Source organism: Lepus europaeus, chromosome 10 (genome assembly GCF_033115175.1).
Source record: "Lepus europaeus isolate LE1 chromosome 10, mLepTim1.pri, whole genome shotgun sequence".
In the NCBI taxonomy this organism is placed as follows: domain Eukaryota; kingdom Metazoa; phylum Chordata; class Mammalia; order Lagomorpha; family Leporidae; genus Lepus; species Lepus europaeus.
In genome coordinates, this window is record NC_084836.1 from 122129273 (window position 1) to 122144093 (window position 14821).

The 14821-nt window shown below is 56.4% G+C and overlaps 1 protein-coding gene across 3 annotated transcripts in view; it reads left to right on the top strand.

The window, feature by feature from the left end:
- The first annotated feature begins 507 nt into the window (after window positions 1–507).
- GNAS (GNAS complex locus) overlaps window positions 508–14821 on the top strand; it is a 48249-nt gene continuing 33935 nt past the window's right edge. For 2 of the 3 annotated variants that reach the window (XM_062204415.1, XM_062204416.1), the window contains exon 1: window positions 508–2404. In XM_062204415.1, the coding sequence (XP_062060399.1) occupies window positions 508–2404 (1897 nt within the window). Of the gene's footprint in view, window positions 2405–2590; window positions 2656–14821 lie in introns of all 3 variants that reach the window. The other variant, XM_062204414.1, reaches the window with a different exon arrangement.

Genomic DNA, 14821 nt, shown 5'->3' on the forward strand with positions numbered 1-14821 from the left:
GCTCCAAATCAGTCAGGGAGCGGAGTGGAAGGAGCCCAAACGTCCCTGCGAGGCCTGCGCTCGCCAGCCCCCTTACCCAAAGCCGGGGGCCGGCAGCGCGGGGAACCAGCTTGGCACCGGGACCTGCGTCCTCTGGTGGCAGAGAGAGAGCGCGACTGGCGATTTTCGGACCGAATCGGCACGCTCCTCAAATCCAAGCAGCCTGTGTTGGCCTGGAGCAGAGAGAGAGATAGAGAGAGGAGGGGAGGAAGGCCGAGCAGGCCGGGTGGGGGCCTGAGGGAATCACCAGTGGCCAGGAAGGAGCCAAGACTTCACCAGCCAGAACTGAACTGCCTTGGCCATGGTCTGGGGTTCTAGGCCCTGAGTGCACTTGGGAAGTGAGGCCGCAGAACTTCCCAGCTGGTACTTTTTTCTTTCTTTCTTTCAAATAATTTTTTTCACCCTAGTTCGGTTGGGTGCTCCGTCTCACGGAGCCCCAAAATCATTGTAAGAGGCCGCCACCGTGTTATGGGCCTGCGCTACTGCCTCGACGGCAATAATATGTCAGGACAACGCCATCTCCCCCCTGAAGTCGGGGAGCAGCCTCCACAGCCAACCTTGGAGGCCCCAGGGCCAGCTGCCCCCGGTGCTGGGCCTGGCCCAGCCGAAGAGATGGAGACCCAACCGCCTGCCAGCAAGCCCGTCCCCACACAGGCTGACGCCGAGGCCTGTGGACCCCCAGAGGTCTCCGGGGGCACCCTGGAGGGCCTCGCCGTGGCGGCTGACCAGGAATTCGGAGGCAATGGAGGCTACAGCCCACCTCCCGAGGAAGCCATGCCTTTTGAGGTCCAGCAGCCCAGCATGGGAGGCTTTTGGCCCACCCCGGGGCCCATCGCAGGCCTCGAGGCCTCTGTGGATCCCGGAGTCTCGGGCAGTGCCGGGCCTGGCCTGGGAGGCTACAGCCCCCCACCAGAAGAAGCCATGCCCTTCGAGTTCGAGCAGCCTGCTGGCCAGGGAGGCTGCAGCCAGCCAGCGTCGGGGGTCCCCGACCTCGCTCCCGGTGGCCCCGGCCTGGGGGTCCCTGGAGCTCCTCCCGGGAAGTCCGGGGCGCTCAGGCCTGCCAGCACTGGCCTTGGAGGAGGCTATAGCCCTCCCCCCGAGGAGGCTATGCCATTTCAGCTTGATGGAGAGGCCCCTGGGGACGACAGCCCACCCCCCGGGCTCCCCTGGGCGCTCCCACAAGTTGCCAACAGCGACGGTGGCAGCGGCGCGGCAATCGCGGTCCCGAGTGCGATCTGCCTCGCTCCCGCCAGCGACGCGCCACCCCTCTGGGTCCCAGAGGCTGTCAGAGCTGCTGCTAACTTCGCGGGCGCCAGCCCCCCGATGGAGATCGCCGGACCCCCGCTCGAGATGCGCAGCGCCCCCGTCGGGGTCGACGACGCTCCCGTCAACATGGACAGCCCCCCAATCGCGAGTGATGGCCCGCCCATCGAGGTCTCCGGAGCCCCAGATAAGAGGGAGCGCGGCGAGAGACCCCCAGTTGAGGGAGAAGCAGCCGAGATGGAAGGAGGCTCGGTCAGCGCCTCTGCGGAGAAAGGAGAAGTCCCCTCTCCGGGGGACGGAGCCTCGGGCGCCCCAGCCGGGGCCGCTCCCGCCGCCGGAGCCGCTCCTGCCGCCCCAGCCGAGCCCGAAGCCGGGGGAGCCCCGGCCGCTCCTGACACCGCGGCCGCCGGGGCAGCCGATGCCGACGCCGACACCCGCGCAGCCCCCGGCGCCGCAGCCGAGTCCGGTGCTGGGGCCGCCCCGGGCGCCCCAGCCGTTCCTGATGCCGGGGCAGCCCCGGGTGCCCCGGCCGAGCGCGCCGCAGCCGCCGGGGCCCCCCGGGCAGCCCCCGCCGCGCCTGCCTCCGGGGCCAGACGCAGGCTCCATCTGCTCAGACCCCCCAGCCCCGAGATCCAGGCTGCTGACCCGCCTACTCCGCGGCCTGCTCGCGCGGCTGCCTGGCGGGGCAGAGCTGAGCGCGGCCGAAGCCGCCGCCGCCGCTGCGACGACGAGGGGCCGACCAGCAGCGACGCCGACTCCTCCAGCGGGGACGAGTCCGAAGAGAGGGCCACCGGCTGCTTCCACTGGTTCCAGCGCCGAACGCGCCGCCGCCGAAAGCCCCGGCGCAACTTGCTCCGCAAATTCCTGGTGCAGGCTTTCGGGGGCTGCTGCGGTGGTCGACCTGAGAGCCCCCAGCCCAAGCCCGCGAGCCCCAGCAAGGCCAAGAAGGTTTCTCTGGCAGAGAAGCGCCGACAGATGCGCAAGGAGGCCATGGAGCAGCGCGCCAAGAAGCGCGCCGAGAAGAAACGCAGCAGGCTCATCGACAAGCAGCTGCAGGCCGAGAAGATGGGCTACATGTGCACTCACCGCCTGCTGCTTCTAGGTAACGCGGCGGGCGGCGGGCTCTGCCCAGGGGCAGCAGCCCCGCCGGGCCGGGGAGGGGGCGCGGGAGGAGGGCGCACGGCCCGTGGCGGCGGGGAGGGCCCGCCAGGAAGTTCCCCGGAGGGACCCTAACTGTGCCCCGGGCGCGGGAGGGGAGCCGGGGAGGGTTTGGGTGTGTGCCCTCCAGGGAGAACAGTGGTGCCGAGCGACACTGCGGGTCGTTTCCGGCTGGACAGGCCAGCGCCAGCGACCGTAAGCTGGACAGGCGGGGGCTTCAGGTGAGCCGGGAACTGCCGGAAAGGGGCGCCCAGCCTCCCGCCGGCTTAGGTTTGTTGGGGCCGCGGTGGGCTAGGGCCATCGGGGAAGGCGCGCCCCCGCCTCGCCTGGCACGGCTTGTCCTCGGCCAGCTTGTCGTTGGTGTGTGTCGGTGTGCGTATTCTCTGTGGCCGCCTGTGCATGACACGCTCAAGTGTTCCCCGTCCCCGGCTACCCCCCCGCCCCCGGACTACCCGCCGACCGTGTACTTGTACTTGGGGACGGGCCGTCGTGATGCGCGCCACGGCGCGGGCTGAAACTTTGCGCGTCTGCACACTCGCGTGGCACCTGTGCGCCGGCACTCCGTGGCGGGAACCCGGCTGGGCCAGCGGCCCGGGGGCCGCCTCGGTAACCTTGTTCCTCTGTGTCTTTCTCTCTTTTTCCCTGTGCGCTAAGTGTTTCCTCACTTCTCATTCGTTCGCCAAACCCTCCCGCCTTTACAGTTGAAAAACCAGACACGCAGCACAGGTATCTGGGGCATTGGGGCTGCACACTGGAGTTCAGCATTGCGCGCGCGCACTCACCTGGAGGGGGATGGGAAGTGGCTGGGCTGGGGGATGGAGGACATCTAGCCTGCTGTCGCCAAGTCTGGATCCAAAATCACACAGGGCCGATGCCAAGGGGGTGGGCGTGGTTGTGCTTAAAAAAAAATATTTTTTTCCCCCAGCGAGGAGCCCGAGGTAAGCCGTTTCTACATTTACTGCGTGTATAGTAGGAGGGCTCTGGTGCACAAGATGGGGGTTATGTTTCGGGAAGTGGGGTGTCATCTTTGTGTTTCCAATGTGATGAAAATAAAAACGTTTTCAAAATGCTCCAAGTGTATTTTAAATGAGTGGACGAAGGGTGTTAAAACTGTCAATCTGACTTGTGAACCATGTAAATGTTTGCATGTGAATTTTTTTTTTCCAAACAGCTTTAGCCGGGGGCAAAGAGGCTCAAAGGTAAGGTCTTCCACAGATTGGCTTTGGGTACAAAAAAATAATTTTCAGAGGTGTCATGATTAAAGTTAAAGCAATGAAGCAATGCTCTTCTAACCAGAATCTTTGGGGACCCTCCCTGCCCTCCTTTCACCTTTCCCCATCTCTTAGGGACCCCTCCCCTCTCCAAGGCCTCTTTCTCCAAGGCTCTATCTCTAGTTGGTACCCCCAACCCCCAAGACTTCTCTCAGTCTGGGGTGTTAACCCTTTTTGCCACAGTTAATCAAAAGCAGCCATTAGCCATGGAGTGCATCTGTGGCTGAAATGAGAATTTTGAGCGTACACGGTAAAGAAATGATGTCCATGTCTTTATTCTCTTAAGGCCTTTCAAGAATTTCTAAGGCTGTGCTGTGTGTGTGTGTTAAATGTCTTCATCATGCGATGCGTGTCCCACAGCTCACAGTCTCACGTGTGATGGTCACCTAGGGAGGTAACAGCATTGTCATTGACCCCAGCACATAGCACAGGGAGGCAGGTTCCATTTCAGACGTCCCAACCACACTGAAGCTTTCAATGACAATGCGCTGTTTTTCCTGCAGACAAATGACTTGGCCATAGCAGACCATCCCAGTAATCCAGCATAGCTCTGGGGTGCCAAGCTGTGATGGGGGCGGGGGTGAGTGGGGTGGACACAGCTGGGTGCAGACAGGGGACCCCAGTGACAATGCACACCCTGTCCCTAGGTGGCAGCTCGGTGGGATCCCCTTACGTGCCTCATTTGTGGAAGGAAGCTTTCCTACCAGAACTCCAGTAAGGAGTTTTGCCCCCAGGACTTGGGGCTTCTGCTCTGCCCCTAAGGGTGAGCACAGTCCATTTAAATCAGGACTGGAGGTTGATACCATAGATTCTGGTAGCCATCGATCCTGCACCCAGCTGCCCATGTCTGAGGCCAGCTCTTCCTAGAATTAGAGGTCGACCCCCACTTCCTTGTGTTCCCTCCAAGAGCAAAAATTAATCTTAAGGCAGAGTGTTGGGGGTCACCTTGCCATTGTCCTGCCTTGGATGGAGCTACCCTGGGTGTTGGTAGTTCAGCAAACAGGCTGGTGGAGCTTGGGCCTGTGGCTAGCAGAAGCTTGAGCTGCAAAACCAGTGTGCCGGGCTGGCCGCAGCTGTCACCTGGGGCCTGTGCAGTCAGGCTGCAGGCTCTGGCCGGCCTCGGTGTTGAGAGAGCTGCCCCGTGTGGGGCAGGGCGAGGAGGAAAGCTGAGGACTTTACCACAGGGAGGAGAAGGCCTTTTGCTGACTTACAAGTCCCAGTAGCCACGCCACGGCATCCACGCGGCGCTCGCGTCTGTGCTCAGGTGTGATGTGCGGCGTCATCTGTTGCTTTCAGATTGTGTGTGCGTTCTCTGTTTTTATTGCCAAACAGCTTAGCTGCATTACAGGAACCTTAAAAAGGAAGATAGATAGATAAATATTAAGAACCTGATGAAAATTCTAGAAAATCTAAAGAGTTGAAGCCTTTTTTTTTTTTTTTTTACTAACACTGTCTAGTAACGGGCCATTTCCACATTTCTGTTGCCTTCTCAAATCATTCCAATGGCTTACACTTTTCGGGGAGGGGGGACCCCATTTAGGTGTGAGTCCCTCCTTGCTGATCAGAATTTCTTAGTGTCTGCTTCATTTATTAAAATTGTGCAGGCAAATGCTATATATAATAATGGCCATTCTGCCATGACACTTTATTTATACAGAGAATCCCAATTAATTTTATGATAATTTATTTATGCTGCCAAGTGCAACCATGATGCATCCTGTTTTGCAGCAATACTTTTTTTTTTTTTTTTTTTTGATGCAGCCATTTTTCTGCATTCAGGATTCCTCCCTGAGCCGTTTGGTGCAGTGGAGGGGGAGGGGACACTTATCAGACCACAACATTTTGAAGCTAAGAGAGAGGCTTCTGGTACTTTCCCTTTGTCTCCCAGCGGTAGTCACGGTTCCAAAGACCAAAATTCTGCCCCGCCATCTAGAATCCGCTATCTCAGAGTTCTCACAAACTTTTTTGGTTTACCTGCATTATCTACCATGGAGAACTTAAAAGTAAGCAGAGAACAGAGGAGTGCCTCCTCGTGTTTCCTCTCCTGGTCTGAGAGGGAGCCCCAGTGCTCGCCGTAGTTTTAGTAACCTGTAATAATGACAGCAAGACAGCCTGCATATTTTTAGCATCTACTCACATCTGTCCTTTGAAACGGCTCTAGGCAATAAAAACCATACTAGGGCCTATTTCATAGGCAAAAAGGCCAAAAACTCAGAGATTAAATGTTAGAGACTGCCCCCCCCCCAAAAAAAAGCACAAGCTAAGGGAAGGATCTATTTTCTAATTCAGATAAGATTTAATGGTGACCAAACATAGAGTAATAAGCTAGCAGTGTTTCAGCACAAAGCAGGATCATGTGGGTATACTCCGGGCTCTCAAAATCCTTTGTCAGATGACAGGTGCCTAGCAGCCTCTGCCTCTGAATTAGAGCCAAGCCCCGAGATCCCTGGTTCTGAATGTCCATCGAGTGTGCGTGACGTGTGAGCTCGCCCCATTTCTGAGATACCTGTCATTGCTATGGTGATATTCAATTTCCACATTTGCTTTAACTCCTCTGCCAGCACTTTGTTTGTTTGCTGGGATTTCTTTGGTTTTTTGTTTTGTTTTCTGAGTTTTTTTTTTTATTATCATTTTTTAATCCCCAAGTACTTTTCTGTAGTACAGTCTAAAAACTTTTGTCCTTACTCTGGTTTCTATCAGTATCGTCGTTACCATCATCACTATAATAATTATTATTATACAACGCTGTTGCTTTTGTAGATTTGTAGCATTTAGACCCTGGCCCAGCTCCACGGGGCTTATTGAAATAGCCCTGCTCGGTGTGCCCCACCGAGATCCTTGTAAAGCTGATCCTCATGTAGCAAGAGTCAGTGCTTGATCTTAGGAATCGCCTTTGACTTTTACGCAGAAATGTTGACATTAAGTGAAAAATGCATATTTTTAGAGAAGGCGACCTCATTGGTTAGATTTGAGGTTCCCAGTGCCAGCCATGCCTTCTTTTTACCATCAATTTCCCCTCCGAATTGAACCAAACCCCTTGCCCCAGCAGGACTGTGGCTTCCGGAGATACATGGAGAGCAAATGAAAATCGGTTACTTTTACCTGTGGCAAATGTGGGGTTCTTCCACACCCACCTCTTCCTCCCCGGAGTTTCTAGCGAAATGCAGAATTAACGTGTCCTCTGCCCATTTTTAAAATCAAAGTTCTCAGGGGGAGTAGCAGTGGCAAGGTCTCCACCAGCCCCCCGGTGGGAGGAGATGCTAAAGCACTGGTCCGTGCAGCTTACCGTCTTGGCCCCTGCGGGCCCTCCAGGGAGAGGGGCTTTGAGGCTCTGGCCCTGACTCCTACCTTAACAGGTTTCAGTGAGTCAGACTGAATGGGAGCTTTGTTCTCACCGAATTCCCGGCCTGGCCTGCGGTCACCCCGAGAGCAAGGTCAAGCTCTGAGTAGGGTCCAGAGAAAATGGGCCCGGGTCGTGCTTGGGGGTTTGGCTGGAGAATCTGCCAAGTCCTAAGTGGCCTTTATACAACTGGGGGAGACCAGTGGGCAGCCGCAGAGAGCCACTGGCCACGCTACTGGCTCAGGAGCAAGGGAGGGAAGAGATCTTTCTGGAAGGAGTCAGAGGAGGGGCACTGTTTTCTTAATTCCCCTAAAAAGAGGGCCAGTTACTAGAAGTGAAGTCAGATTCGAGAAATCTGGAGAAGGCCCAGGGCCCTGGTACATCTGAGTGCCTGCCCCCACCCCCTCCCCAACTGCTATTTTTAGAAATTTTCGTCCTGGGCTTTTGGTCTCCCTGCTCCAAGTGAGATTTTTTGGGTCGTTTGTTTGCCTGTCTTCTGTATTTCTCACGTGATTGTGGACTGGAAGGGTAAAAGTACTGTGTGTCTGGCTCTACATTCCAGAATGTTCTTTCAGTCAGTCAAGGCCAGGCTGAGTAGCAGGTGCACGACACCTGATGTTTGGGAAGTGACGCTCAGATGAGAAGACACCTTTGTCTGTTTGTCCTGCAAAGAAGGGTCTCCCATCAGCTCCCCCCAGCCTTCCTACCCCCTCCTGCCTTGGATCAGCCACTGTCTGTAAAACAGCGCAACGGCCGTAGCTGTGCTGGGCTCAGTCATGGTTAACACATGCGAAAAAAGAAAAAAGTGTCTTCAGTTTCCTTCCCAGGAGCTGCGTGGTGGAGCAGGCTGGCCAGCGAGGACAGAAGCTGAGGAGCCTCTCCGAGGAAGAGGTAGGGAACCACAGAGACACGTTCGACTGTTATGGGCCGTTGATGTCGCGTGCTGCGTTGAGACGTAGGGTGCTTGGGTCTCCAGCTAGGCGCACGCCTGGGAAGTTAGACTTGGAGCAGCTGCGCACACGCGACAGCTGGAAGCCAGGTCGGGGACGCGTGCTCTGTAGCTGCTGTGTTTCAGCAGAGGGACTTGGGGCGTGCGCCCGTGTGGTACCGGCTTAGAGGTAAAATCCCAAACTGCACCGCAGAGACATCTGTTAAATCTCAAGAGGATTCACGAGTATTTTGACTCACGGAGTTCTGCCCACAGAACTTGAACGTTGGATCTTGCTAAATGTTTTAATGATGCCATTTGAGGGGAGGAGAGAGGTATCAAGGTGCTATAAATTGATATCCGATCTGAAACGTATTGTGAGTCAGTCAGCGCTTCCGAGGTTGTCACACACATTCCGTGTGTGGGACAGAGTGAGTACTCTGAACATCCTCTAATGAGATGATAATGGGGAGGAGGAAAACTCAGGTTCCCACTCGCTAAGGAGTGCCACAGTGGAGCTTTGTCGAGCTCAGTGTTGGTTCTCACAAGGGGATGGGAACGTGGTGGCAAGAGCCTCTGCCTGCTGCCTCTCTGTCCTCGCCTCCTCCTGTAGCCAGGAGCCCCCTTACCTCTCTCCTCCGCCCTGGCTGAACCGCTGGGCCCTTCATCCTTCTGGCTGCTTGTGTGCACGTTGCCATAACGATTTCCTTCCAGGGACTCAGCTTCAGGTAAGTTTGCAGCTGAGGGGTTTTTGGAAGAAAGGCTGATGCTTTCATGGCAACACGAGTCAGGCATCGGGTCGTAGTCCGGGACCCAAGAGGCCTCCGCCAAAGGAAATAGCAGGTGTCCTGCCAGTGTCCAGCCAGTGTGTCCTGGGCATCTGGGGCCACGTGTCTGGGCCTCAGTTTCTATAGCCACAACAGTAGCCCGGGACGGTGCCAGTGGAAGGACACTGAATATGTGCTCTTTGGCAGATGCCACTTTGTAAAAGCTCTGTGCCTGTCACTGGGGTCGCCTGTGGGTCCCTCGTATTCAGGATCCAGGGCTCTGCAGACCTGGGAACTCTTAGCAAGTGTCCACCTTAACTCCTCGGAGCTGCTCTCCAAGGAGCTCTAGCAGGCCTATAAGGTGCTTCGCTAACTTAGTGATAAGGTCGTGTGCATCCTCTGTCCACTGCCCCCCACCAGAGCGGTTTTGAATGGCTGGCCTCAGAAGGGCCCGGAGTGCCGGTGGGCTGCTTTGTCCGGTGGCCACTAGATGGTGAGGCAGTATAAGCAAAGGAACAGTGTCGCATCTGTGAGACACGGGAGGGGATAGGAAGACCTTGCGAAAGTGGGCAAAGTCCCGCTCCACTGGGACCCCCACCCCCACCCAGGTCAGGCTGGATGTCAGTGGGCCCCAAAGCTTTAAGCAGAGCCAGCCTTTTGTTTTTAAGCTGCTTTTTTGCTGTTAACTCTGTGCTGTGGTTTTAGGAGCATTTTGGGGGGCTCTGTCTTAAGAGAGGGGTTCTCTGAGAAGTTGCATTGACATTGGTTACAGGAGGCTGGCCCGTGCCCCACAGGGGGCTTAGCATCAATCCTGACCTCTAGATACCAGCAGCACACCTACATATACACGTGTGTGCACACACCACGCCCTGCGCTGTACACATACACTCACACGACTACACACACACCCCTGCGTGCACACTCCACCCCCTGCACTGTACACACACACACCACCCCTCACACAACTACACACACACCCATGTGCACACCCCATCCCCTATACTACACACACATACACACCTATGTGCACACACCATACCACCACCTGCACTGTACACACACACCCCTGCATGCCACACACCACCCTCTGTACCTCTGTACACTCACATACACACCTGTGTGTGCACACCACCTCTGCACTGTACACACACACACACCACCTCTCACGACTACACACACACCCCTGTGTGTACACTCCACCTCTGCACTGTACACACACACACACCCCTGCATGCCACACACCACCCTCTGTACCTCTATACACTCATGTACACACCTGTGTGTGCACACCAGCCTCTGCACTGTACATACACACCACCTTTCACACCACTGTGTGCACACACCACCCCCTATACTACACACACGTATACACACCTGTGTGCGCACACCACCCTTTACACTATACACACACACACCACCTCTCACACCACTACATACACAGACCCCTGCATATACACACCACCCCCTCACTATACACACACACTACCACCACAGTACCTTCAACACACTCACACATACCATTGCTCACCACACACATGCGCGTATGCATGTACACACCACCCCCACACCACTGTACACATTGCACACATAGCACCTGTGCTCCACTGTCACACACACAGCACCACCACACACACACACACAGCCCCTTCAACCACATTCATGCACCTCCCACCATAGCGTGGACACACAGCGCCCCCTACCACCATACTCAAAAATATGTCTACCACCTCATCACACACACACAGGCACACACAGAGGACCCCCTACTACCAAATACACACATACACACACACAGCTCCCCGCACACACTGAGCGTGCCCCTGGCTCAGTGCTGCCGGCGGCCTGGCCTTACCCACCTCGCCTTCTTGTGTGCCCTTACCTGCACATCTTTAGGGGAAGGTGGGCTCCTTCGAACCGGGGTAACCGTCGCAAATGTCCGCTGTGTTCTTGGGTCGATGGAGCCTCAGCCCCCACGGAGGAGGCAGTGAGCCCGCTGGCCCTCCAAGGACAGGAAAGGGAAGTCTCAGGACACTGGTGAACCAGAGCAGTCCCTCGGCTAAACCAGGGCCGGTCTACACCAGAGCCTCCTGGCCTGCGGGCTGAGATGATCGCATCTCCCCCCGGGGCTCTGCACTCACCTTTGTCCGGAGCCAGGGAGCTGCCTACCCTGGGAGGAATGCAGGCGGCCGGGGGCGGGCCCAGCCCTGGGTGGCGGCTGCTCAAGGCCCAGGTGCTGGAAAATATTCACCGAGCCTTTAGCCGGTGATGTGTGCCCGCCAGCCCGGGCTGTGGCTATGGCTGTGGACCGCCTGAGTCCCAGGCCACAGGTAGTTGATGCCTGTGGCCCGGAGGTGACCTATGACCCTTAACATTGACATTTCGAGGCAGAAAGCTATATTGCCACGGCAGTGGAGAACTGCATACTGGGAAAGGCAGAATAGAATCTTCCAGAAATAAAACAGCCGTGCAGTCGTGCCAATGGAAGTAACAAGACATTTCCTGGGCAAGATCGTTGCCCTTGGTGTTCAGTGAAATTGTTGGCCCTCCTGCCCCATCCTGGGGCAGGTTCATTGTCTCCTGGGATAAACACAACGCGCCCTACCCCCACGGCCTGTCTGACCAGCCCCTCTCCCAAGTAACCACTCTGGGAAGGAGTTTCATGGCTTCTTTGACTAAAGAACGTGACTTTTTGCCCGTGTGTGGTATTTCAGTGGAGTGTGTTACAGATTCTTCAGGAATCTCATTTCTTTTTAAACAAAGGGTTTTCCCCTCCTCCCTTGGAGTCTGGAATTTGGGCCTACAAGTTCATGGCCAAGGCCAGAAAAAATAAAGACAGGCAGACAATGGCCGTGCTCCACTCCAGACATGCACATGTGTTTAATAAACACTTGCAGCTTTTACTATCAGGGTTACTTTAGGGTGAGGAGGAGAAATGGGCTGATCGCTTGCTAGGTTATGTCTCAGACCCGTAAAATTAAAAATATCACCTGGAACCCAGGCTCGACTGGCGCGGCCGAGCCAAGCGCCCCGGCTGCAACGCCCCTCACCACAGAGTCCTAGAAATCACCCAGGACCGTGTTGGTTTTGACATTGTGCCTGGGACCGAGTGCAGCATCTTTCCAAGGAAATGCTTAGAAGGCTCAGAGCAGAAGTGAGCAGCAAATGCCAGACATTGAGGGAATTGTTTTTCGAAGTTGGATTGCCAGGAAAGTTCCAGCTATTCACAGCGAGGCACTAATGTGATTTCGTTTCTTTCTTTCTTCTGAGCTGCTAAAAGGGAAGAAAGTCAGATCATTTCGTTTTTGCAAAACAAATGGCCAGCGCTGGTTTTAAGGTGGACACTTGGAAGAGGGCTCGTGGGTCCCTGGTTTTAAGGTGGACACTTGGAAGAGGGCTCGTGGGTCCCTGGTTTTAAGGTGGACACTTGGAAGAGGGCTCCTGGGTCCCTGGTTTTAAGGTGGACACTTGGAAGAGGGCTTGTGGCGGGACCCACGTTCCGCTCTCCTGGGGTGGTTTGGCCGTTGGTTTCCAGGGACTGCCCCGATGGGGCAGAGGGTCTGATCACTGGGGGAATTGTGGGGGGCAGAGGAGCCCCAATGTTCACTGGGGGAATTGTGGGGGACAGAGGAGCCCCAATGTTTAGGAGGGTCCTAGGGTAGTGGGAAGAGAACCTTTGCTTAGAAGGGGGAGGGTTCTCATTCCTGTGACCTTGGTTGCTTCTAGAACTTTCTTCTGGGATTCCATGTGTTTGCCAAGTGACGCCCAGAAAGGGCCAGTTTCCATTCTGTGATGAGCGTGCGGTACTCCTGGGATCTTGTCATGGCCAAGAGAGTGGTGGGGTGGATGAGTTGTACAGGGGTGGTGGGGGATGGTTCTGTGTTTGACTTCAGGTCTAAAGAAGTAAAGACAAAGTAGGGTCCGGGCAGGCGGGACCTGGGAACAGGTACAGACCTGCAGTCGACCAGAGGACACCTAGGCAAACCCCGGGCGGACCCCCCAGCCCAAGACGGTGGTGTGAGGGGCTCGCCCTCCTCCCCCTGGCCCAGACACCCTGATCGCCCAGAGCCAGGCTCTGACCCCGGACACTGACGAGGGGAGCCTGGAGACCCAGCAGAGCCCCCTTGGGATTTGCCCCAGAAGTCGGCACAGCTCAGTCAAGGGGGGAGGCATAGCAGTCGACCTCCTGTGGATCTGCAGATTTCACCCCCCACCACTTCTTTCTCTCCAGAGACTCTTTTAAAACTAGGGTTCTAATTCCAGGGGGCTTTCTGAGCAGGAAATACCTTTTATTTAAGGGAAAGAGATGAGAACACCCCACTGTTCAGGGCTGGGAAGTAGAAACAAAAAAATCCGGAGAAGCTGCTCACAACGGCTGGCAGATGGCGCTCGGCTGTTACAGTTGCGAGCCTGGCTTTAGAACCGCTGCTGTGCGTGTCTGAACCAGACCTCGCCCCCACCATCCTCCTCACAAGGTCGAGGCCCTCTGCCCCCAGGCTAGGGATGAGCAATGGCCGTCCGGAGACACACAGGTCACTTTTAACCTGTGACTCTGCTGTGGAGACTTCTCCCGCTCCGTGGTCTGAGACCTTGGACAAACCCCTTTATCTCCTGGGTCCTGGGTTTCTGAAACTGAGATGGGAGAGGGAGGCTCTCCCACTTTAAAATCTGGTTAATTCTCTTGTGAAAAATTTAAATAGGAAGAGGTCTCTTGGCCTGGACCACCCCCCCACCCCAGCCCCTAAACACACACACACCTTTCAGCATATCCAAATGGCAGATTGCATAGGAAAACAAATTTTATGGCCATGTTTTGTCCTGGGGTGAATGATTAATCATGTGTGGGTACCCCCTGCTGGGAGCAGAGGTCAGCAGAGGTCCATTCTCCCCCTCCCCAGTCACAGCTAGGAAAGAGACCCAGAGGTGAGCAGAGATCTGATTTCCACCGGGGAGACCCAGGGAGCCTTCCTGGAGGAATGAGCACCTGGGACCGTAGAGGCCGATGCACACGTTCTGGCCCCGACACATCCGTCCGCTCTCTCTGGACGGGCCCCTCGGTGCCCGGGCCAGCACTGGAGGACTTGTTCCCGCCGAGGGAAGCCGGGTCTGGCTGTCTAGGGCCAGATCCCCCCGCCCCAACAGCAGGCACTGCCGTTGCCTGGCGCCCTGCAGCCGCTGGGAAATCACGGCGTGATGGGTGGGAGAGGGGCTTCCCACGCAGAGCCCCCCGACGCCCGGAGCAGGGATTGTTCCTCTCCAGGGAGCCCGGCCCTCGCTCGCCTCTCTTGCTCTTTGTCTTAGCTCCTCTAATAGCAATAAATCGAAGGAGCTGCCTAAAATAGGTGAAGTAAATGTCTCCCCCACTCCGCCATCTCAAAATGTCCCCCGAGTCAGCCTCACCGCAGCACCCCTCCCCCACTGCTGTCATCCCAAGTATTCTTTGGAGACTTTCTTGCTGTTTTTCCCTCCCCACGACCCCAGACTTAGGCCCTGACCTGTGACCTGGGACGGGCAGGCACAGCAGGGGCAGAGGTCACCCCATGTCAGGCACAGGTGGGCTGCCCCCCTCCAACACCTTTCCTGGGCTGGTAGAGTTCCTCCCCACCAGAGGTCAGCAGAGAGCCCAGAATGGCATCGTCCCCAGCAGGAAGTAGGATTGCATAGAATTCTCTAGATGCAGTGCAGGAAGCAGGAGCGGGAAAAGGCCCATTTTCTGGGGAGTCTGTGGTTGGGGGCATCGTCCTGTCTTGTACCCCGTGGGGCTCATTTTTAACAGCAGAGCTGCCGTTCTGTGCTTCTTGGGGTGGGGGGATTGGGGACTCTGGTCTGGTTACTGGGTGGGTTTATTTGCCAGCCCACCCCCCCCTGCCAAAACAGCCCACGCCTTCCCTGACGGGGCCACGCCCTCTCAGAGCTGTCCCTGAGAGGCCACACTGCCCACTGGCGTTGCCGCAGGACTCCGCGCCCCACCCTTGCCCTTCTAGAAGTTGCACTTAGTGTTAAGATGACACGATGCCGTCCCCTGATGTCCCCTGACGTCCCTGACCCTGTCCCTGAC